At 38.5% G+C, this 23,673-nt stretch overlaps 1 protein-coding gene across 1 annotated transcript; it reads right to left on the bottom strand.

The window, feature by feature from the left end:
- Positions 1-5,914: 5,914 nt before the first annotated feature.
- On the bottom strand, positions 5,915-10,380 carry LOC143558414 (uncharacterized). Its single transcript, XM_077047254.1, has 3 exons — positions 10,334-10,380; positions 10,079-10,253; positions 5,915-6,508 (listed from the first exon to the last, which is right to left on the bottom strand). Exons 1-3 carry the CDS (start codon positions 10,378-10,380, stop codon positions 5,915-5,917), a joined length of 816 nt encoding a protein of 271 aa, XP_076903369.1.
- Positions 10,381-23,673: the final 13,293 nt, after the last annotated feature.

Here is a 23,673-nt window from a genome sequence, read left to right as displayed (position 1 = left end):
AAGCCTAGAGAGGCGCAGGGCAGGATCCAAGAGCTTAGAAAGGGTCAGGAAAGGAGCAGAGAAGGGGTTGGATTTCACCTATGATCAGATCAGTGGGCAACCATAGTTTACTTTTTTCGTAGTGTTGTTAACGTTGTTGAAAGCTCATTACTTATTTAAGTAGGCCTCGCTTTTCGGAGCTGCTCCCAGCTCACACTATGGTGGAGGAGGTGCCGTGAAGATCTAGGAGTGTGAGCAGTACGAGCTGAAAGGCTCCCATACTGTTTGGAGGGCAGCGGGCATAGATGCCAAACAAACCTGACCCCTATCTATCGTCGTAGAAGCTATTCCTAGGAAAGATTATGGTTCTCGGGTATCCAATCAATTAATCCCCTAAACCGGGGAAGCTTAAGCGGAAATGAAAGAGTAGGGTGAGGGAAAAGAAAAGGGGGGAAGCAACTCAATTTAAGGCTTCGCTTCCAGATCGCTTCGTGAGCTCATTTAGTAGACAGCGAGTGTGCGCCCCTTTAGAGAAGAGATAGGGGCGAGTACTACACGAGCCTTGTCTACGAAGCAGGGCGACCTCGTCTTGCTTGCTTCTGGCGAAGCTTCTAGCACTGGATAATAGGCATGGAAGGAATACGACTTTTTAGGTCGACCACTACACTACATAGAAGCGATAGCGAAGCCAAGCCGTATAAAGGCGAGCAGCCCTTATAGCAATAGCAAACGGCCTACTTATAGCCCTTCCCAATTTCCAGTAGTAAACTTCCCAAGTTTAAGCAGGATAACCCCCTCTCTATTCTTATCTTCATGTATGTGGGCTGCCTGCCCCGTCCCGAATAGACGAACAGAAACAAGCTGAAGAAGCGAGAGAGATTTGAGATTCCGTAAGTAACTCAGTGCTCCATACGTGAAAATTTCCCCTCATCCGGCTCAAGCAGGTACACTAAATAAAGAAAGGTCGAGAAAACTCCCAAAAAACAAAAGGATCTACTCCTTACTCAAGTTCCTAGTAAAGATAAACATTCATTCCGTCTTTTTTTCTTAACAATATTAAATTGAAATTGAAATGACGAAGTGTAAAATTCTTGAGTAGTCTACTTCCCTTCTAATGATGAATACCTTAATTTTAAGTAATGAAATGAAGGGACTACCTTCACATTCATAAGAGATTGACTTGTCTATGTACTGTTCCATTCGATCTTTTAGGTCTCGACTTCAACTCGATGGTTATGCCACGCACGATGTCCCTGCAGTCTATATGCGATGAATAGGCTCCGAACATACTTTCTTTCCTGATAAAAAAATGCTTTGAAAATAGATTTCAATCTCAGTTTAGGAAGGTACCTTCATGGCTTCGATCAAACTATCAACTGACCGACAGGCTGGACCACTGGACATACCTACATACGGACTGCAGACAGACAGATACGAATTCTACCCTCCGGCTATTACACATGACCAGAGGAAGGAAAGGCTAACCTATACCTATATGACTCCTACTCTTATTGATGAATGTGGGTGTTGATACCTCTTCCAGTCTTCTTTTTCATGCCCACCAGGCCAAAGAAAAGTCAAATGAGCGAGGAAGGTTATAGCAAAGCGCACGAAATAGAATCTATATGAGCGGGCATTCGTTCTTTCAGCGGGGGTTGCTAATGCTAATACCAGAGGAGAGTAGTTCCCCAGCGACGATAGGTGATATCTGTGACCAGCCCCGGCCCCGGATCACATCCTTCACCCGCTCCTAACCTTGAAAGTAAGAGACTTTATCCTTATCCAATTCCCTTGGGCGCTACAAAGTATCCTACTCCAACACTTGGGAATGGAAGCAAGAATTCTTCGGAATGATTGGCTTTAGCCCTTTCCCCTGGGAGCACATCCAAGACTCAAAATATGAACTTCGAATAAAACCTAAAATTTCGGTCTTGCAGCAGCAGCAGAAGAGTTCGCGGATCACCTATTTAATAAAGATTAAAATACCTTCCCGCTGCTGAAAGATCCCCATCAAATGCTACATCCGAAGCAACTATAAATTGATCTGCCAAACAAAACTCCCCTTTATAGAAGGGTTTCACCCCAAGCTCCTTTAGAGCAAGGCTTTTCCGGCTGTACTGACTTAGCTGAATAATCCGCTCTAGCAACTCTTGGTCAAGCTGTTTTCATCTACTTATACTTAGCTTCGGTATTGTACCCAAGAGAATCTGAATCAGAAAAAGTACCTAGACTTGGATCCAAGATCACGATATCCGGAATAAGTGTTGGAGGTCGATTCGGATACCCCACCCTTATTATAGAGGAGAGTTTGGCACTTAGTAGCCTGGTTAGGAGGTTTACCCTCATAACATAAGGCCTTTCACTCGAAAAAGAGGTTTTACCTATCCGACTATGTCCTTTGTTTAATACCCATTTCCAGGAAGCTCAGAGCAGGTCAGGACAGAAGAAGTCTACAAAAAGGCAGTCCAATTTGGCGCTTTCCTTGCCTTAAGTAATACCTTTTTTTAAGTGCCTTGCGGAACTTCGTTTCACTTCGTTCGTTCCATTAGAGACGCGAAGTTCGTACCTTCTCCCCTGGCAAGGGTTAAAAGGCGGAGAACCATTAGGAATTTCATTCCCCTCCGACGCCTAGAAGACAAAGAACGGGGAAAGTCAAGCCTTACTTCCGATTCTTTCCATCAATTCCTTCCCAGAAGAGGACGCTGTGAACAAAATGGGATTGATAGCATAGAAGGAGCTGCAATTGAATCAAATAGGTTCTTTGCAAGTGAAGAAGAAAGAATAAGTTGTGATAGAATCGTTACAGAATAGGCAGCTATAGAATCAGCTCGGTCCTTTCTTCCTAGATGCTTTTCATAGCTATCCGATGATCCTGTAACTACCGCTGCCGATGCCGAAGTGCTTCCTTCATCGTCTCAAGTAGGGGATTAGGCCCTGCTTCCAAGGCTGATAGGATTCCACTCAACTCATCAGTCTTAGGCCTTAGCGGGATTGCAACACTAGACTAAGAGATTGGAAGACTTTTTTCCATCATTTCCTACTTTCTTTACGGACTAGGGCGAATCGCAAGCAGACATAATGGAAATGGAAGGCTTGGACTGGACAGCAGCGAAAAACCAGATCAGAGACAGCCCTACCGAGAATTCGTCTCAATTAGGCGCTTGTAGGAGACTAGGAGGGGGCCAGCCGTCAAGTAGAAAGGAGAGATGAGGGCACATAAGTTTACCAAAAGACAGTCGGCTTATACGATTTGTAAACTAGTACCTGAAACTTACAATCTCGAGCTCTAGGGCTTACTGCTTAATAAATACTACTTGCAGGCTTACTCCTAGTACCTGCGGCAGTTTACTATAGCACCAGCCCCGGGACTTCCTTACTTTATTCAATTCTTCTTCTGCCTTTCCTGACCCGGAATGACTTGCTTTGCTAGTTTCCTTGCTCGCGGGGTTAGACTGATAGAGGGATTAGCTGGCTCCTACTCCTACAGGGTTATAAGGTTTATCCACTTCCTTACTTCCTCAAAAAAAGGGGGAGACAGGTTTTAGAACCAGCAAACCCTAGAAGTCAAAAAAAGGTTAGGTTCTAAAGCAGCTATCGGAGTAGTAGCAGCTTGAAATTCGCATACCAAAGACGAAGGAATTCCCCACTTTCTAATGCAATACGGCAAAGCTTAGGGAGTCAGCTAGTCCAACATCAGTCATTCTAATGGAATGTCTGGAATATCGAACTAGGAAATGAAAGACTTTCTTTCTTTATATACGAGTCAATTACATACCGGAAATATCGAACAGTAAATGCTATACCGGAAATGCGATATCTAAAGTCAATCTCAGTGAATTCCGTACCAAGCAGCCCAACCAAAACCTAACAGTATATCAGATCTATCCTATAAAGGTAGTCCAACACAAGTAATCGATACTACGCCTTCGCCCTTTGAGAAGTTACTTTGTGAAATAGGATTGCTCCATTGTACAATTTCTTCATTTTAGATAGCTAGAGCTAAGCCTGTCCTAAGTATGAGTCGGGTAGGACCTTTCAGTCAAGTGCCTTGCCTTCCTTGCCTATTCATTTAGTCCAACAATTGAAATACCTATTCGCATTCCTTCCCAGTCCATTTCGAAAGTTACTTTGTTCAGTCGATAGATGCAATGCTGCGATGGAGAAATCTCATATGCTCTCCAACTTGAAAGACCTTCTCTTCCCCCTCTTGGAAACAGGCTAGCGATGAGGAGAAAAGATGATGACAAACGAACTGAAAACTGCGAATGCTTCTAATTCATTGAATCTTATTTTAGAATCCAATTATATATATATATATATATATATATATATATATATATATATATATATAAAGCAGAGTGATGTCTTTATGACAATTCGTCAAGTCCGATCGAGAAACCTGCGCCCAAAGTGCTTACGTAGCCGGTCACCGTTTGGCTAAGATCCTTGATGACTGATTCATAAACCACTCTAGCTTGATTTCAGTCTTGTGTTAAGTGTTCGCATAGCGACTCAGGTCCTAACAACTTGATGTCAGACTGTTCAACATGAGGGACATCTAACTCCTCTAACACAGAGAACATAAAGACTAGGATTAGATGCTTAACACACGCAAGTCGGACTCTCTTTTCCCTTTTTTCAAAAAGAAGCCCCGCCCAACAAGGGTCCCCTCTCTGATAAGGAAGAAAACGAAAGAATATCAATTTTATGACAAATCCGGTCCGATGGCTGTTCTCCACTAACCACAAGGATATAGGGACTCTATATTTCATCTTTGGTGCCATTGCTGGAGTGATGGGCACATGCTTCTCAGTACTGATTCGTATGGAATTAGCACGACCCGGCGATCAAATTCTTGGTGGGAATCATCAACTTTATAATGTTTTAATAACGGCTCACGCTTTTTTAATGATCTTTTTTATGGTTATGCCGGCGATGATAGGTGGATCTGGTAATTGGTCTGTTCCGATTCTGATAGGTGCGCCTGACATGGCATTTCCACGATTAAATAATATTTCATTCTGGTTGTTGCCACCAAGTCTCTTGCTCCTATTAAGCCCAGCCTTAGTAGAAGTGGGTAGTGGCACTGGGTGGACGGTCTATCCGCCCTTAAGTGGTATTACCAGCCATTCTGGAGGAGCAGTTGATTCAGCAATTTCTAGTCCTCATCTATCTGGTATTTCATCCATTTTAGGTTCTATCAATTTTATAACAACTATCTCCAACATGCGTGGACCTGGAATGACTATGCATAGATCACCCCTATTTGTGTGGTCCGTTCTAGTGACAGCATTCCCACTTTTATTATCACTTCCGGTACTGGCAGGGGCAATTACCATATTATTAACCAATCGAAACTTTAATACAACCTTTTCTGATCCCGCTGGAGGGGGAGACCCCATATTATACCAGCATCTCAAAGTAGAAAGTATGGTATATTTGCTGTTAAAAACATAGGCACTTTTCCTTTCTCCAGCTGTGTCTAATCAATTATTTTTGTGCGTCTCTCAGTCTGCCTATATGGGTGATTAAAATGGAACTCGATATTTTGGTTTTCTTTTGAAGATATGATTTTAAGATTTTTATATTCTTCATGTCCCCTAGCCTGTATGCAAATCTAATTTACTTTCCATGAAAGGAAGGTTCACATCCCAATTCCATGTTTATTTTACTTTTGAGGTCATAATCATATCTATCACTTCACTAATGCTCAAAGCCTCAAACCAAAGTTATTTCTAGAAGAATTTCTCAAGACAAAACCATACGATTTTAATACTACCCACGGTTTTATGTTCTCCATTTTATAGAACTTCTAGTGCCACATCTAATAAAAAAAATGTACAAATTTCAAAGCATGACATACAAATGTTTGTAGTATTTGTATTTCTTAAAAATGATGAAATTGCACACAAGTCTAAAGCTATGTGTTATGGATTCATAATTCTAGGAGTTTCTTCCTACTTTCAACTATCTCATCAAAAAAATCATCAAGTTGAACAATAATGTTCTCAATTCCACATTGCAACCCACTAAAACAACTCTTCACAATTTCAACCTTTCCACTCACATCAATTTCTGTTTCGAATCCTCTAATTCTTTCCAACTCTCTTTTCAGCTCATCCATGGCGTGGATTGTTTCTCGGAACTCGTTAAGTAAAATACCATCTTGCCCGTTTTCTCTCTCATTCACCCTCTCGTTCAATCTTGCAGCCGAGACCATAAAATTTGTTCTAAAAATCGCATGGTTCTCACTATAACTAGTAGTATTCGTGTGGTACAAAGAAGACAAACTTGTTTCATTGGAACAATAAACAAGGCCATTCACCATGATCTTTAAAAGCAATGAGCTTATGCTCTTTAATGTATATAGTGCTCCTCTAAATCCATTGAACCCGTTAAACTTCGATTGCGTTAAAATATTGTCTTCAAATTTCATGGTCAATGGTTTAATTCTTGTTTCCGCCAAGCTCCTGTTTTCTTCCTCCAGTCTCACGCTCTCTCTCTGGCAACGGTTTATAGCTGTTAGCACCTGAAATATTAGAGGTTTAAAGTTTTAATTCAAAATCCGGTTATCTAAAGCTAAAGAAACTCAAGAAGTCACGAATCACATGATGATTTACCTCGTGTGAGATTTGTGGACTTGGATCATGGTTTTCAAGGATAAAGGGGATGCTGGCGCCCATGGAACAATAGTTTTCCATGTTTGAAATGCCTGATTTTAAGACATGACATACTTCCCAAAGGCGCGCACTCTCATCCATATACTCATCTAGCCATTTTTCGCCTACGGGCAAGTGTAGTTTTTGAACCAAAAGGGTTAAATTAGAATGAAAAGATTGAAGGGAAGCGAGGACAAGCTGTAGGAAGTGGATAGACATGTCGTTTTGAGAATGAAACGAATGATGAATGTCGTCAAGACTATGAGTGAGGGAGCTATAGAAGCTATTGAGGGAGGAGGAAGAATGATTCATCATGTGGTGGTGGAGCATAAACTAAAAGACATGAATAAAAAGTGAGTAGAATTTGGGAGGGGATGTTTAAATATGGTGAAAAGGAAGCGTTGTTGGGTGCAATTATGAATGTTTCTATTGGAGTGGAAGGGATGATTAGAAATCTAGCACTTTTAGTGTTTAATGTTGCATAAGTTGTGCCATCATAATTTTAGAAAATTATTACTATCTAAAACATATTTATTATGTTTATAAGATTTATTTGTTATATTTTATTAAAAGATATTTTAAATATTTTGTTAACGCATATCCTAATACAGTACTGTATGTTGTTAACAAAATACACTTTGGATTATTTCTATAAAGAATGTCTAAATCAGCTGTTCAACAATTCTCATCGACATAATTTTATAAAATACAAATAAACAAATTTAAAATTAATAAAAATGCATCCACAGATCCACTTTAATAATAATTCACTCTCTTGGGTCCAACATATAATGATAATTAGCAAAGAAAATCTCCAAAGCGGTTTACTTTAATTTATTTTATTGAATGATGCTAGATTATGTTTCATGGGTTTTAACAAGTCAAAGAAACAAAGCTTTACCAAAGATTTGCTTCACGATTTTCCATTTTGATTTGGTTTTCACTTGGAATTGAGTGTTTTGCTCAACAACAAAAATACACACATAGGGTGCTAAATAATTATCTTTCAGATTTTTTACAAATTATTTCTATTTTACAGTTTTTACTAGAACTAGATTCTTACCCACACGTTATGGAGCGTGAATTTAGTGTTTAATATATGTTTTTGTTGAAGCTTAGTGGAAACCTAATGGAAATAAAAGGTAATAAACTATAATTAAACCAATTATTAAAATTTGAATCCAAGTTATTTTGAAGAATATAATTTTGTGGTGAATCAATTCATGATTAAATATGAAAGTCACAATGCTATGAAGCCTTTCAAGAATCACTATTCAGCCTTTCAAAAATCAAACTTTGAAAAGAGAAAATCTTAAAAATTTCCTCATACCCCCCTCAAAAATTTACATACCTATAAATAGCAACCGGAAATTAACTATATGAATAAAGAGTATATAAATATCGGAAATTCTCACACCAACCCTTTGGCGTCCAGGGGTGGCAAAAAAACGTGTTTTTATGTCATTTCCTTTTTTTTTTCTCTCTCTCTAAGACCTTTCTTTTCTAAGACCTTTCATCGGATAGATAGATAGATAGCGCTATTGAATGAAGGTTGAACACCAACCCGCCTGCCTGGCCTGGCCTCTGCTTGCTCTGGGGTGGGGAAAGCTAAGAGTCGGAAAGACCAAGCACCGTAGATAGCATATTCGAAGAATGAAAGAAGTCGCTTTCTTGGAAGGAGTGTACGAGGAAGTCAAATCAGGTAAGCAAGCAACCTATAAAGCAGCTATCGGAGCAGTAGCAGCTTTAGAACCTAACATTTTTGACTTCTATCTAGGGTTTGTTCTGGTTCTAATAAAACCAGTCTCCCCCTTTTTGAGGAAGTAAGGAAGTGGATAAACCTTATAACCCTATGTGTAGTATGATAGGAGCCAGCTGCTAATCTCCCTCTATTAGTCTATAACCCCGCGAGCAAGGGGAAACACTAGCAAAGCAAGTCATTTCAGGTCAGGAGAAAGGCAGAAGAATTGAATAAAGTAAGGAAGTCCTGGGGCTTGGTGGTGCTATGCCCAATACTATACGCTAGGAAGAACTTTATTACGGGTAGTTGCCCAGCTCTTGAAAGGAAGCACATAACTAATAGGGTTCAGGCTTAGACTTCATGTTATCCCCGAGAAGCCTCCTATCAAGTAAGGCGTGCAAGTGTCAACTTTCTATTGTGAGAATTGGGCGAGGAGGGAAACTACCGAAGGGCTCGGCTGAAAGCAAGCTTGATTAGGGGTAAGGCAACAGGGCTTAGTACGAAGACTAGGAATGGGATCGATCGTAGGACTTCTTTGATCTTTTACCTTATTCTAGTAATCAGTGCTACCGAATCGCTTCTTTCTAGACAAGGATAGTGAATATAGGATCCATGAAACTTGGAATAGGATCAAAGAGGATAGTGAGTGGAATATGTACGGTGGTAAACTCCTCTTTTCGGTAGTAGAAGGGAAGCTCGTCCTCTTATTGTTTGTGTCAATACTCAACTTCGGTCTGGTTGAACAGCCTCCCAATGAGAGCGAGCCAAGACTTTGCTTGCTGTTTGTGTTTGCCCGCCATGACTGCTCAACCAACTGCTAAATCATGGGTTCGAATCCCATTTACTCTGGCGGAAACAACAACCCTTGGTAATTTCAGCAGTGTTACTCTTTACTCCTTCTCTTTCTTACTGACCTTGAATGCCCATTTAACATATTCTCCTTGTCACCTAGATGTCTTCTTTTTTGGTCTTTTTTAACTTTTTTATTAGCAATTAGTTTTAAAAAAAATACTTTTTTTTAATGATTTTCGTTTTCAACAATTAGGGATACTTAATTTGCTCGATATTAAAATTTCAACGAAACAATATAAATAAAATGATATTTATATATATACATGCATACACAAGCATTACAACGACTTTGTACAAATAAAAACAAAATGTAAAAATCAAACTAACGACAACACCACCCACGTCGCCATCATCTCGTCTATGTCTGGTCGGCCTATCTTCAGCATCATCGCCGTCGTCCTCGCATGGACTTCTGGCGCCTGACGTGCTCGCCTCGTGGTCGAAGTGTGGCGGCAGTAGTCTGTACTCCTCACCCTGCTGTCGGGCGGCCTCCTGCTCTACCATTTACGCCATCTGAAGTTGGAGCTGTGACATCCCCTGCTGGAGGTGTAACATACCTTGTTCTAAGCTATGTAATCGGTCGTTAGTGGCCACATTCCAACGCATGGTGCGATATGTATGTGGAACGTGTTGCGGGTCCTTAGGGTGCGTGGTTGATATTAGCATGATAAACTAGCGTTAATAATTAAAAGAAAACAAAGGAATTTAAACGATGATAAAGCGTACCTGATCACCGTCATCCGCCACGTCCTAGATATGCACCACCGGTGCCTCCAATGGCGGGGGCTCGATAAGTAGGACCGGGACGTAAGCGGGAGCCCCCCGACTAGTGATCAGTCGGTCATGCCTGCCAATCCCCCAAACGATCTGCATATTGACGACCCAAGTAATCGCGTGGGGAAATTGGCTTGATATGTAGATCAGGCAGCCGTGGCGCTAGCCCAAACTGATCGCAATCTGCATCACGTATGGGCCACCAAAAACGGCCCTGTACTGACCCGGCTACCAGCTTATGCAGGTACCTGTACAACAAAATGATATATTACATTACATTACATTACATTACATTACATTACATTACATTACATTACTGTGCACGTACCTGTACAACGGGTCTGTGATGGACGAGGCCCTGATGTCGGAGGTCATCTGCTCGAAAGGACCCTAGCCAATCGTCGTCCACCAATGCCGCAAGACGTCATGTAAGACCCCGAATCTCGGGAATCCTACAGTTGGTAATCACATCCACAAATTCACAAAAATTTAAAACCAAACGATTCTTTGTATTTAAAACAAGTTCAAAGTAAATAACAGCAGAAAAGTTTAAGTATTAAAAATCCCAAAACACGGGTACAGGTGTCCAAAATCAATTGTAAATAAAATATTCGTTTTATTTGAAATCTTCATCTCATTAAAATCGTTTCAGAGTAGTAAACAGCGGAATAGATAACATCAAAATTCCCAAAACCAAGGAAAGTGACCAAAATTAAAATTTAAATACTTATGGTAATAATTTAAAAGAAACAGTTTGCGTTATTAATTCTTCAACTAGATGTGCCTTCAACCGTCCGAGTAGTCTCTAGCACGTCCAAGCGGAAATCTCTAATCCTCAACCTGAAAGTCAATCTAACATATACACAAAGTCAGCTTGAGCTGAGTGAGTTCAAGTTTTCATAAACAATAATTCATACTTTATTTCAAAGCTATAGTTATAAACAATAGAGAAGGTATAAATAAAATAAATTATATATAATTCACCAAGTAATACAATCATCGTCGAACACACGTACACGGGCCTCTCCACCACGAGTCAAGACTCGAGTAATATATTTGACCCGGACGCGGTAAGACCTAAGCATGTGACACGAGCCTCTCCACCACGAGTCAAACCCGAGTAATATATTTGACTCGGTCATAGCTTATACATCCGAGCACGAGATACGGGCCTCTCCACCATGGGTACAACCCGAGTAATATATTTGACCCGATCTCGGCTCTTACATCCAAGCACGGGGTGCGGGCCTCGTCACCACGGGTACAACCCGAGTAATATATTTGACCCGATCCCGGCTCATACATCCAAGCACGTGATACGGGCCTCCTCACCCCAGGTCTTCCCCAAGTAATATATTTGACCCGATCACGGCTCAACATCAACGGGCCTCTTCACCACGAGATTTTAAAACCCATGTAATATATTTGACCACCAAAATGATGATCACGTCACACGGGCCTCTCCACCACGGGTACAACCCGAGTAATATATTTGACCCAGCCGTGAATCACCATACACACACACATCAATAAGCCTACATACATCATTCTTAGTCACGAGGAACTAAATATCATTACATAATCGTAGGCTATAAGGTACATATCCTCATACGTACATACATACCTCCATATATACATACATATATATTCCTACATATATATATATATATATATATATATCATCCCATATGGGAACTAAGTAATAGGTCTACTCATATTCAATTACTACCAAGTCCACTAACATCCTCGAGTCTAGACCATCAATAGTGTATGTAACCTTAAGGACACAAGACCATGAACGAGTCTAAAATATCCTAAGGCATATAAAATAATTCAAATATAGTATTCAAAATGCACCATCACGAGTGAGACCATGTAAAACTATTCAAATCATTGTAACGAGTAAAATCGTTTACAATTGTATTTCGGTGTGTATGCTAGCCCAAAACGTAAAAGAGTAAAAAGGGCATCATGAACTCACCTGAATTAACCGAACACCTGCAATGAGCTAGGAAATCCCTAAGTGCACAATCACAAGCAAGGGCCTGTAAATTATACACAACGCGTTACTAAACTAGACTGTAACAACACTCTAGCCTAATGGGCCGTTCAGGCCCAACACTCCGGCCCAAGACCCAACAACTGGGCCCAAGGCCCAATACTTTGGCCCAAGGCCCAAAAACTTGGCCCAAGGCCCAACCACTTGGCCCCCAACACTTGGCCCGAGGCCCAACACTTGGCCCAAGGCCCCTAAAACCTTTCAACTAACCAAAACCACCGGTTAAGCCTAAAACGAACTTATTGATTAATAATGAGTAAAACGTGCAGATTTTAGCATGCGAAGATGCATTTAATTACATAGGATAACATTTGAATTAAATTATTAAATTTTTACCAGACTTTAATAAATGTCTTAGGTTTATAAAAATATTTTTATTATATTTTTCTATTGGACACAAAAATCATAAAAATTCTTCCAACACAGAAAGGGATGTGCAGCTATTTCAGCCCGCAACAAAATGGTTTTATTTTTATAAAATTCATTACCGAACCAAATTAAACGATTCCAATTGGGTTTGGTTCTTAATTCAAAATACTAACTATAAGAAGTGGAACCAACCAATTTGGACCTTTTGAAAAAAGTTTATGACGTCGGGAAGACAGACCAGAATCCGTCATCCCGCATCAGCTTTGACACTCGATTTTATAAATTCATAAAAACTATTCAAATCTCGTCCAAAAATTACGTATTATACCTTTCTGGAAACTAGACTCAAAGTAGAACATCATGGAATCAAGAATATATCAAAAAAAGTGGATTAACATCGCGTTACAGGCCCTACAATAAACGTATACGAATCTGTCAGCAAGCTGTTATCATCAAAACTCAATCTTAACGACCAATAAGCGCGACATAAGGATGAATTAAGGTGAAAAAGAATTGTATACATATAATACCGACCTGGAATTGAAGTTTGGACGGCCGGGCGGTGGCTGATTGCACGCAAAACGAGGTGGAAAGGGGGGTGGGGGCGCCGATCGGCTGATTAGGGTTAGGTCTAGGGTTTATTTATTTATTTTTATATAAAATATAATAACAATAAAACATTTTGGCCCCTCCACTTTATTAAGAGTTGAACTTGCACAAAAAGTTAAGCAAGATACGTTTACGGGGTGGAAAGGAGCTCTCGGACGAATGCCGGGTCAAGCCCGAAGGTGTACGCAACCACTACAAGGCTAAATCTTTTGTCGGAATTCACGAACGTTACACGTCATCAGAGGTATGGTGTATGTTGTCTGCGCAAATCGGAAACTCCACCTCCTCCGGTGTGTATAAGGCGATCGCCACCGCAAACTCCTTCATGGACAGAAAATGATCTTCCCCGAACATGTGGAAAGAAACCTCAGCCTCAGCATGATCCGCACCAGGAATCAACATCGGACGCTGCAAACGTCCCGACGCGCATGGCTTGAAATAATATTAACAACTTAGGTAAATCGAGTTTGACAAGTTAAATGAAAAGCAAAAAATACCTGAAAGTGAACACAAAGTAAAACTCTGGCGGGAGCTCCTGGTGCGCCACGGTGGGCATGGTAAACAATCTGCGTCATGGCGTATCGACCCCGATAATCTCCGTGATCATGTCCCTCTCGCCATAACCATCTATAAAGGTCCAAGACAAGGTCGTGTTAGCCCACGACGTCATCTGCCGGAGCTGTTTGAAGCGGGTCAAAGCTGCCCCCCCCCCCATCCTCAAACTGCACATGCGGATAGTCTCCTAGAAGCTTATCCCCGACAACATATCAGCCCTGCTAGACTTGCTGTTGGTTGCACTGATTTCTTGCATCTGGGAATTAACAACTTTAAGGGCATACGCCGTAATAGAGTCTAGCGTATTGTTTGCCCCCCCCCCTAATGTACCTTTTGAAGTTGGTGTGTTGGCTCTTAACTCGGTTTGTTGCATGCTCGCTGAAGTTTCGGCTGTCGTCAATCCAACAAGATACAAACTTTTGTTTGTATGGCACCAACCAGTTGTCACGAACATAATTTCAAACCTCTGAAAAAATAAAAAGAAAAACTTTATGAAATGTACCACTAGAATATTAGTAACTATTAGTAACGCTATACGCATAAAAGACTCACCGCGCCTCCCGTGTTCAGCTAACATGTCTTCCATTTTAGTGCAGTTATAGTCGAAGTCATATGTTGTCGAAGACATGCACAACACCTTCCATAAGTACGCGAAGTCATCACCGATATCTACCTGATAAAGACTCTTATACTTTTTCTTTATGTTCTCTATGATGTGCCACATATATAAGTTTTTTATAGCATTTGGGAAGACTATGCTACACGAGTTCATCAGGGCTTGGTCCCTATCACTCACGAATCACGATCACACACGGATCCCTACAATCGTCGAGCATTCTTTTAAGTCGCTCGAGGTCCCAAGTGAAGTTATCACGCCGTTCCCTGGTTATAACAATGTGCGCAATACATAACGACTTCGATGCCGACATGATGCCAACAAACTGAACAAACATCCACTTATACATGTTGGTATGGTACGTCGTGTCAATCAACAACAGATCAGGGAATGCACACCACATTATATACGACTTCTTATGACAGAAAAAATATCCTCCCTCCTGTTGGTGGAAGGATTCTACCGGGTGAGAAACACAAAATCATTGTTATGGAGAAAGTTTTCAAGTACCTGCATTGGGTTAAACAAAATGCTAATAAGTATTACAAATATTCATTTTAAATAGTCAAATTCGGAAGGTTTTCAAGTACCTCATGGGGGTATCGCCAATTTTATCTTGATCTTTAATCTTCCTCATGGCGTTCTATATGTCCTTGTTAATACATTTGTTACTGGGAAACTGATTCTGCAAGGCTGATAAAAATTGCCTCACCCCTTCCGGTATAACGTCACAACCATATCAAGTTCCCAATCAGTCATTTTCCTGAGAGGTGCGTTCCCCTCCTCAAAGCCAACCAGATCGTGGTTATGTGTCTCGTTGACTACCTCCAGCTTCCAGCAATCACCTCGCCTGTTGTACCTCCCAATGAGTTTAAAGGGGCAACATTTTTTAATACTCCTGGCATGCCTGACTGTGGCCTTGTGATTGGGTTCTCCTCCACGATTGCATGCTAGGTTGACACTATTTTTCCTTGATCGTTCAACCACAGTAACACACCCATGTTCCCGTCCTCTCTTCTTAGCCCAATACTCCAACTCATTACATGACTAAAAAAATGAAACAATTATAAACTCATTTTTAAAACGTGTTAAAAAAGAATACTAATAAGTTAAAACAAAATATATGTGTCATACATTATCCATTTCATACAAAACTGCCGCCTCGTATATGTAATCGTCATCATCATCATCATCATCACCATCATCTTCGCTTTTTTCTCCATTGGCTTTCTTGAATGGCATCCTGAACGTAATTCAATACTGGTCGTGACCAATACGGTGGCTCTTCTGCTACTAACTGGTACGAAGATTGGGTTCCGTAATACGGACCTTCTACCGGCAACTGGTACGTAGAGTCGATTTCATAATACAGACCTTCTATCGATAACTGATATGAAGACTGGGTTCCCTAATACATACCCTATATCGGTAGCTTGTACGAAGACTAGGTTTTGTAAATTAACCCTTCTACGAGTAACTGGTAGGACGACTGACCGTAAGGTTGTTCCGGCGGTTGGACTTCATATGTATTACACGTGCTATTATTCTCCGGCCATGAAGGGTGACTACCACCGTATATGAAATACCCCTAACAAACATAATGACAACATATCTTATTTAAAAAATAACTAACTACTACCATTATATTATATAAATATACAACGAAACCTGGTTCAAATTTGGTAAGCCCAACTGTTTGTTATATGCATAGCCCGACTCCTCGTTCAGGTCTTGAAGTACATTCGAATTTGGTAAGCCTGGCTACTCCGATTGATCATATTCATAGTCCGACTGCTCCTCATCCAAGTTTGAAAATATATGATCAAACCACGACATTTTTTTGGTTCAACGATGAAAGTGCCACGTAAAAATCGGGTTTTTTCTACTCGGGTTGTATGTGTGTGATGTGTTGTGTATGTGTGTGATGCATGTGTTTGTGAAATAATTTATAAAGAGAAAGGAGGGGGAGCTGGTAGGCTCAAAATTCAACATTGATCCAATACATATAGGGTTATACGGGACATATATGAGACGAGCTGACAATCTGATTTGATTGTGGCAGGTTGTGTACTCTGTACGCCCCATATGGGTCTATGCGGGACGTATAGAGTACACTAAAAGGCAAAACCCCTCAATACACGGCATATAAGGCTGTACGTTACGTATTGAGAGGGTGTCTCCCAATTTTCCTAGGTGTCCGTAGCACCACCCATAAAAAATAAACACTTCGTGAAGGAATACCACACTAATTCAAGGAATGCATGCATATAGGTATCAAAGCTTAGTATTCTGTACACAAATGAGATGTTAAATGTTGTTGTATCCTGAATAAACAAAGAAGTACTATTGATAAATAGTCTCTTTTGCAAGACAGCAAGTACTATTGATAATTGCATCAATTTATAGATATCATTATATCATATATTCTATACACAACGTTTACGTGATTGTATCCTAGTTTAGTTGGTCCACGTGGCCATTCTTGAGTACTCTACGTGATGGTATTTATTTTTAAGTTTTAATTTTACCCATATTTTAAATAATATGCATTTTTAATCCATTTAATATTAATTAACTCCATTTGATTTTTCTTTGATAATTTATGTTTGTCAGGTTTTATGAAAACTTATCAAAACTTAGTCTTTTTTGTTTCTCTATCATTAGCTATAGTGACTTCTGGTGTCGTAACGAACGGAGTCGATACCAACTGAATTCTCACGACATTGACCACAAACCAAGCACATTTCAATAACTCTTCGGCAATATTACAACTATTTGTTTTTTCGTTTAATATAGCGAGTAGATATTCTTTAGGCCATATGATCGATACCCCTTCGGCAATATTCCCGGTTGCATTGGGACGCCCTTATTTTTTTCTACGATTTATTATTTCTTTTTTAAAACGGAATTTGCGTCATAATATATAACTCACTAAAGCACACACATATATTTGCTTCAAAATTTTGTTTTTTACTTAGTATTTTTAACTTCATTTCGGTATAAGTGCCTTTTTTTTCTTTTCTTTTTTAGGTTGAGTACTAGTATGTAGGTCGTCAAGAGTGGGTCTTGCAAATTTTAACACCCACAGTTATATTAACCCCACGATGACGCATAACCAAACATCCCCTGTTATATACCGAATTCTCTCGTACACCTAATCCTCAGCACAACACGCTAGAGAATCCCACTTGTTAAATTATATAAAGTAATTAAAATGCTTTGTAGAGAAATGACGGGTACACCATAGATGCTGTAAAAATCATGATATATATTTCATAAATTTGTGATAAAAGTTGTGACAAATTATTTATTAAATTTGAGGATAAATTTTAAGTAAAAATTATGATGGGCAAATAATAAATCTATCGATCCATATAATTGCCTACCACAATTCTACATGAGGCTTTGTGGTTTCCCTTTCATAAATTCGTGATGAAAGTCGTGACAAATTATTTATTGAATTTGTGGATAAATTATAAGTGAAAATGATGACGGACAAACAATAAATCATTTTAGTAATGCCTAAGGATGCAATTTATAATTATTAATGTACCACGAAGACAAATATGTAATTTACTCCAAAGGTTTTGCATGTTGTTTGTACGTACTATAATAAAGAATCATTAAGTTCTTTTGAAACAAAAGTCATTAGAATAGACAAGTTCAAGGATCTTAGGCCTACAATTGTTGCATAGCAATAGCATGACTAAAATTGCATTCAATTTAAAACTAAAACCAAATTAGACCAGTTCATAACAAGCCATAAAGAACTGTCATTATAGCAGTTCTGGCGCGTAGTTTTAAGTGTGAGAACCGAGCCCCGGTGCGGAAGCATGAATAGTCGGTATTAACTGAGGAGCTCGGATCTGAGCTACAATCGAACCAACAACATGTATTCACTCTTAAAATATATAATGGACGGATGTGGAGAGTTCGATTCGATTAACAATCAATAATGAGATGAACAATTGTAATCGAAACAAATAGATAGATGTAGTAGTATGATTTCATTAATCAAAAGATTGTCACAAAGAAAACTCATACATACATACATACATACATAATAATAAACGCTCGGCCACCTGGGGAGAGCTCTTCCCCGGGGGAGAACCCTCTAATAAAAATACATAAAAAGAAACACATGACCCAATCGTCTATTTATAGTGGTCTTGTGTCTTGGTCTTCACTCCATCCTCCTCTTGGATAAGACCAATGAAATAATATAAAACCCATTTAATTCACCCCAAATATCTTCAATTACTCGTTATTTTTCCTCGTCGACTTGCCCTTTATATTTATTATAAACGAGTAACGATTCGATGCGTTGGTCTAAAATATAAAACCCAACAATCTCCCCTTAGACCGATGCCATCGAATCACTTTCATGATCACCTCAAAATCCGACGCCTTTCATTGAAATTCTCCCCCTCACAATAAGCATCTCCCGTTGTCCATATAGACCATCTTCTCTTTTATCTCATTGGATAGAGTTGTATGGGCATAAGAACGAGGCTTCAAACTCCAATAATCGGAATTGTGTCAATTGGTCAACACGAAAGGAAATAAACTCGGTATGATCATCAAATAATCCAACTTACTTCAAAAGCGAGTTTCTTTTTTTGCAAACTCTCTTCAAACCTTTCCTGAATTAAGAACCGAATTTGGAATCAAACTATAATCTGTTCTTGAATTTCAAGTGACTTCTTTTCTTTGGAAAAGATTCCAACTATTTACATGTACTAGGAAATCCAAGAACTCACAAACCAACAAACATCTTTGAAGAAAATTGAATTGTGAATCGATCTTGATCATATTTTCATTTACATGAGTCTTTCACTTGATTTGTAGTTAACAATTTGCAATGAAATTTATAGAATTTTTCTCCCCCAATTTCGTTGCAATTATCTTTAACGAATCGTGTCATCAAATCAAGTGCGGGTGAAAACATGAAACTCTTCAATTCTAACAATCTTGACCATTCCTAGAATTATTGATGAAATTCAAAATACATGAAATAAAATGATACATTTGTGGTTGATAGTTGACGTTTGACTTGATCAACTCATGAAATGATCCGGAAAATCAACCATCTTGATCTTGTAAGCACCTTGTTGAAGTCGTGAAGTTTTGGTGAATTTTGCCCAAATTTTGCTAAAAAATTCTTCAAAATGACCAAAATGCCCCTCATTGACCCGACACGGTCAACGGCTGAGTTGACCAGAAAAGTCACTTCCAAACAGTCACTCAAACTTGGGCAAACATCTTTCATTTAGAACACATGGTCGAAAAGTTTTTTCTATATCTTGGCCCGTTTGACTTAGAATGTCAACTACACCAATCAAGTCCCAAAAATCTTCCAAAACACTTGAAATATTTCACATACACAAATTTTTTGTTCACGAGCACACATATTTCCTTTAAATCCCTTCTCGAGCATGCCCAAATAAAGATATGCTCGTGAGTAAAGGTGTGCTTGAGGGTAAAAAGGTATGCCTAGTGAGTGATCATTAAGGTTTTCTTCACGAGCATGCTCGTGAGCAAAGGTGTGCTCGAGACACAAACTTGAGATAACTCTTTTCAAGCACGTTTGCTTAGAATATTAAATTCTAACTGTTCATGACAAAACAAAAGTGTGCTCGAGAAGACATGCTCGAATAAAAACAAGATGTGCTCGAGAAAAGATTTTATGCTCGTGGCTTGAAATTATGACGTGCTCGGGGCCAAAATCATTAAGTACTCGTGAATAAACTTAAGAAACAACAAGTACTCGGGACAGGCATTATGTACTCGGGGCATACACTTAACTTTTTCTGCATAAACATGTGTAACAATCAGCAAATTTACCATAATGCCCCTGCTAAATGCGCACCAGCAGCTTGTATCATCTGCAGTTTGAGTTGTACCGGCTGTAAAGCTACTGTATTACTGCTGTTGAAACTTTGTATGTTCTGATTTGTGTAGCAATTAATCATACCAGTAGCAGCTCACTTGAATTAGCATATCAGCAATAGTTTGAGACTTCCAGCAACATTCGTAATACCCTTGCTGAATTACCAATATGAGCCTTGTCTTAATTGCTCGTGTATAATATTTTCCAGCAGTTGTAAAAATACCGCTGCAGCCAATAAATGCTTGTAAATTAAAACCATATATCAGCAGCAACATCTCACAACTATTTGTGAACTTTTCGTGAATGGATAGACATCAAACTGAGCCAGCAGATGCAACATTTACCAATCTGCCCCTGTTACCATCAGTTCGTATGAAAAAAATTATATCAGCAGAATCCAAGTCAGATCGGCAGCAGCAAAATAATAATCTGTTCATATCAGCAGCATATCTGAAGTGCAGCATGTATTTTCTGCAGTTAAGTGCTCGGGCCATAAAGTTTCAAAACTACCCTTATAAAGTTATACAGCAGTAGCTATTCTTGCATCTGATTTCAGCAGTTGCAGCAACTGATTATTCTTCTTCTGCTCGGGAATTAACTTTGCATCAGCAACAGCTAATAAGCACTTAAGGATATTGTTCATATCTTAAATTTGCCATCTGCAGCTAACTGATCATATCAGCAGCTATTCTTTTTAAATAGTACAGCAACAAACTGTTGTAATCGCTCGAACACTTAAATTCATATCAGTAGATTGACTCATCCCCTATTCAAAGACTTCTATCTGCTCATTATTCACGAATACATAACAAACCTTACGCGTTCGAGGCCAAACGATCAGCTAACTGTTGGGAGTACCTATTTTTAACTACCCATGAATCAATTTCAGTACATAACTACTCGAGTCTGCTGCAAACTATTACCAGCAATCTATTCGTGAATGTATCAGCAATCTGTTCAAAATCATCTTAAGACTGACTACTCGAGAGTTGTAATTATGTACTCGTGAAGACCTAAATCGCTTGAATCACTAAGTACACGTGAAAATTAATACCAGCAGCTATAGTAACAAGTATCATCTTGTTAAGAATCATCGAGCACTTACTCCACACTCAGCCTGAACGCATCCTAATCGCTTTCCCCAAATTTTCAACAAACGAACCCTAAAATCTTATATCTGAAATTAAGAATTTGATACATAAAATTGAACATTGAAATCTCATCAAATCATCACGAAATCAACATTGGATCTCCAATATTGCATCAATTACATTACATAATCAAGTCTAGAACATCAAATATAAACGAGTTCGACCTAAAACGAACCAAAGATTGAAGATCTGGACGAATCTGAACATATAAACGTGAAATTGATGTCGAATCTCCGAACTAATCATCAACTCAAACATCAATTCACATAAATCATCTTTTAATCATCAAACTTCATCCAAATCCATGCAAAAACCCACAAAAAACTTCAACAAACTACAAAGTTTAACGTCCATGGCGGATTCAAGAGCGAATTGAATCAAATTCAGCGGTTAGTCTGAACGATTCGGTAACCCAGCTCTGGTACCAATTGTGAGAATCGATGCGGAAGCGTGAATAGTCGGTATTAACTGAGGAGCTCGGATCTGAGCTAGGAGCGAATCAACAACATGTATTCCCTCTCGAAAGATATAATGGACAGATGTGGAGAGTTCGATTCGATTAACAATCAATAATGGGATGAATAATTGTAATCGAAACACAAATAGATAGATGTAGTAGTGTGATTTCATTAATCAAAACATTGTCACAAAGAACACTCACACATGCATAATCATAAACGTTCGGCCACCTGGGGAGAGCTCTTCCCCGAGGCAAACTCTCTAATAAAAATACATAAAGAGAAACAAATGACCTAATCGTCTATTTGTAGTGGTCTTGTGCCTTGGTCTTCACTCCATCCGCTTCTTGGATAAGACCAATGAAATGATATAAAGCCCGTTTATTCACCCAAAATATCTTCAATTACTCGTTATTTTTCCTTGTCGACTTGCCCTTTATATTTTATTAAATAACTACCATATTTAACATTTTATTGTTCCATTCTAAATCTTTCCTATATTGATGACAACTAAATAAAAATTTTCTAATCCTCTTTAAAATTAGTTTTCATTTCCTGCCATTTTTCTATTCATGTATATGTAAAGAATATTCAAATATGAAAGTGATTTTTTTTGTACACCCAAACTAATATTAACTTTTTTAATATTAAAATATAAAAGTCTAAAATCAAAAGAGAAGTAATTTCATTATTATATGATAACAAAAGAAGATGCATTTTCAATATTTATAATGACTTGTCATTCTTCTGAAAAAAATTCGTTAATTCTTCTAAATGTTATACGCATGTGAGTCTTGCATTCACATCTAGCATAGCCTCTCTTTCTTGATTTTGTTTGTAGTCTTTTTTAGGCACCGGTCTTCTTTCATGATGCCAAAGAAAAATCAAGTCTTTTCCTATCTTATTTCTTGTTCACAAACCTTCCTTTTCGAACGGAAAACCCATTCATTCTTGCATAATATTGATTAAAAAAACAAGAGTTTTTTCTTCACTTAAAAAACATTGGTCAACGAATAGTTTCTCACAAATTTTTTTCTTGCTTTCACTTTGTTCTTCAATAACATCTTCTTCAACAGGAAGTTCACTCAAATCCCGAAAAACACGTCCATTATTTGAAGAATAATAGTAATGCTTTATCTTATTTGATCTTAAAAAAATATATAGAAATGTAATAAAAGGTATTGTTTAATAGTGAATACTTGTAAAAAATGGTGGGAAATTAGAAAAGATGAAATAGTAATTTTAGAGAGAATTAGAAAATTTTATTTAGCAGTTATCAATAGAGAAAAAATTTAGAAGGGAAAAATAGAAAGTTAAATATAGTAGTTATTAAGACATAAATGCAATTAATATGAAATATAGTTTCAACAAGAATATTCACTTAATTAATGTTTCTTACATGTGCGTTACGACACATGTTAGAAAATCCCTTGGTTAATTACTAGTATTAATATGTAACAAGTTGTATGACCCTAGATTAGCTAGGGTAGTTATCATCGACGTGTGGCGTTCCATCCATTGCACAGGTTCTTGAATCAAATAGTAACCCTACTATAAAATAACAATGAAATTACGTTCTTGAATCAAATCTTTGTTAAATTTGTACTCTGACTATTGACACTGCAAACTACAGTTATGAAAAAGTTATAATTAAACGAAGAACGAGTTTACAATTTGTATATTCTAAAGGAAGTAATTCCAACATTCGGGTCTCTCTCCAGTCGAGCGGGCCCAGTGGAATGGTAAATTCAGCGTATACAACAAAGACAAACCTGTGAGGTGAATAAGAAGTTTAAATGAATAGCCAATCACTATAATACAAAAAACAAATCTTGATTAAATAATATTTGAGACATACAGCTCACCAACTTCCAGGAAACTTCCAAGAAAATAAGAGGTAGTTCATTAGGAAACTTGATGAAATGCAGAAGAAATTGCATTTGGTGTAACTCATGTTTTAC

This window comes from Bidens hawaiensis, unplaced genomic scaffold (genome assembly GCF_021521415.1).
Source record: "Bidens hawaiensis isolate Kalapana, Puna unplaced genomic scaffold, B.hawaiensis_p1.1 tig00019449_1, whole genome shotgun sequence".
Lineage (NCBI taxonomy): Eukaryota > Viridiplantae > Streptophyta > Magnoliopsida > Asterales > Asteraceae > Bidens > Bidens hawaiensis.
This window is presented reverse-complemented; position numbering and strand designations above follow the sequence as displayed.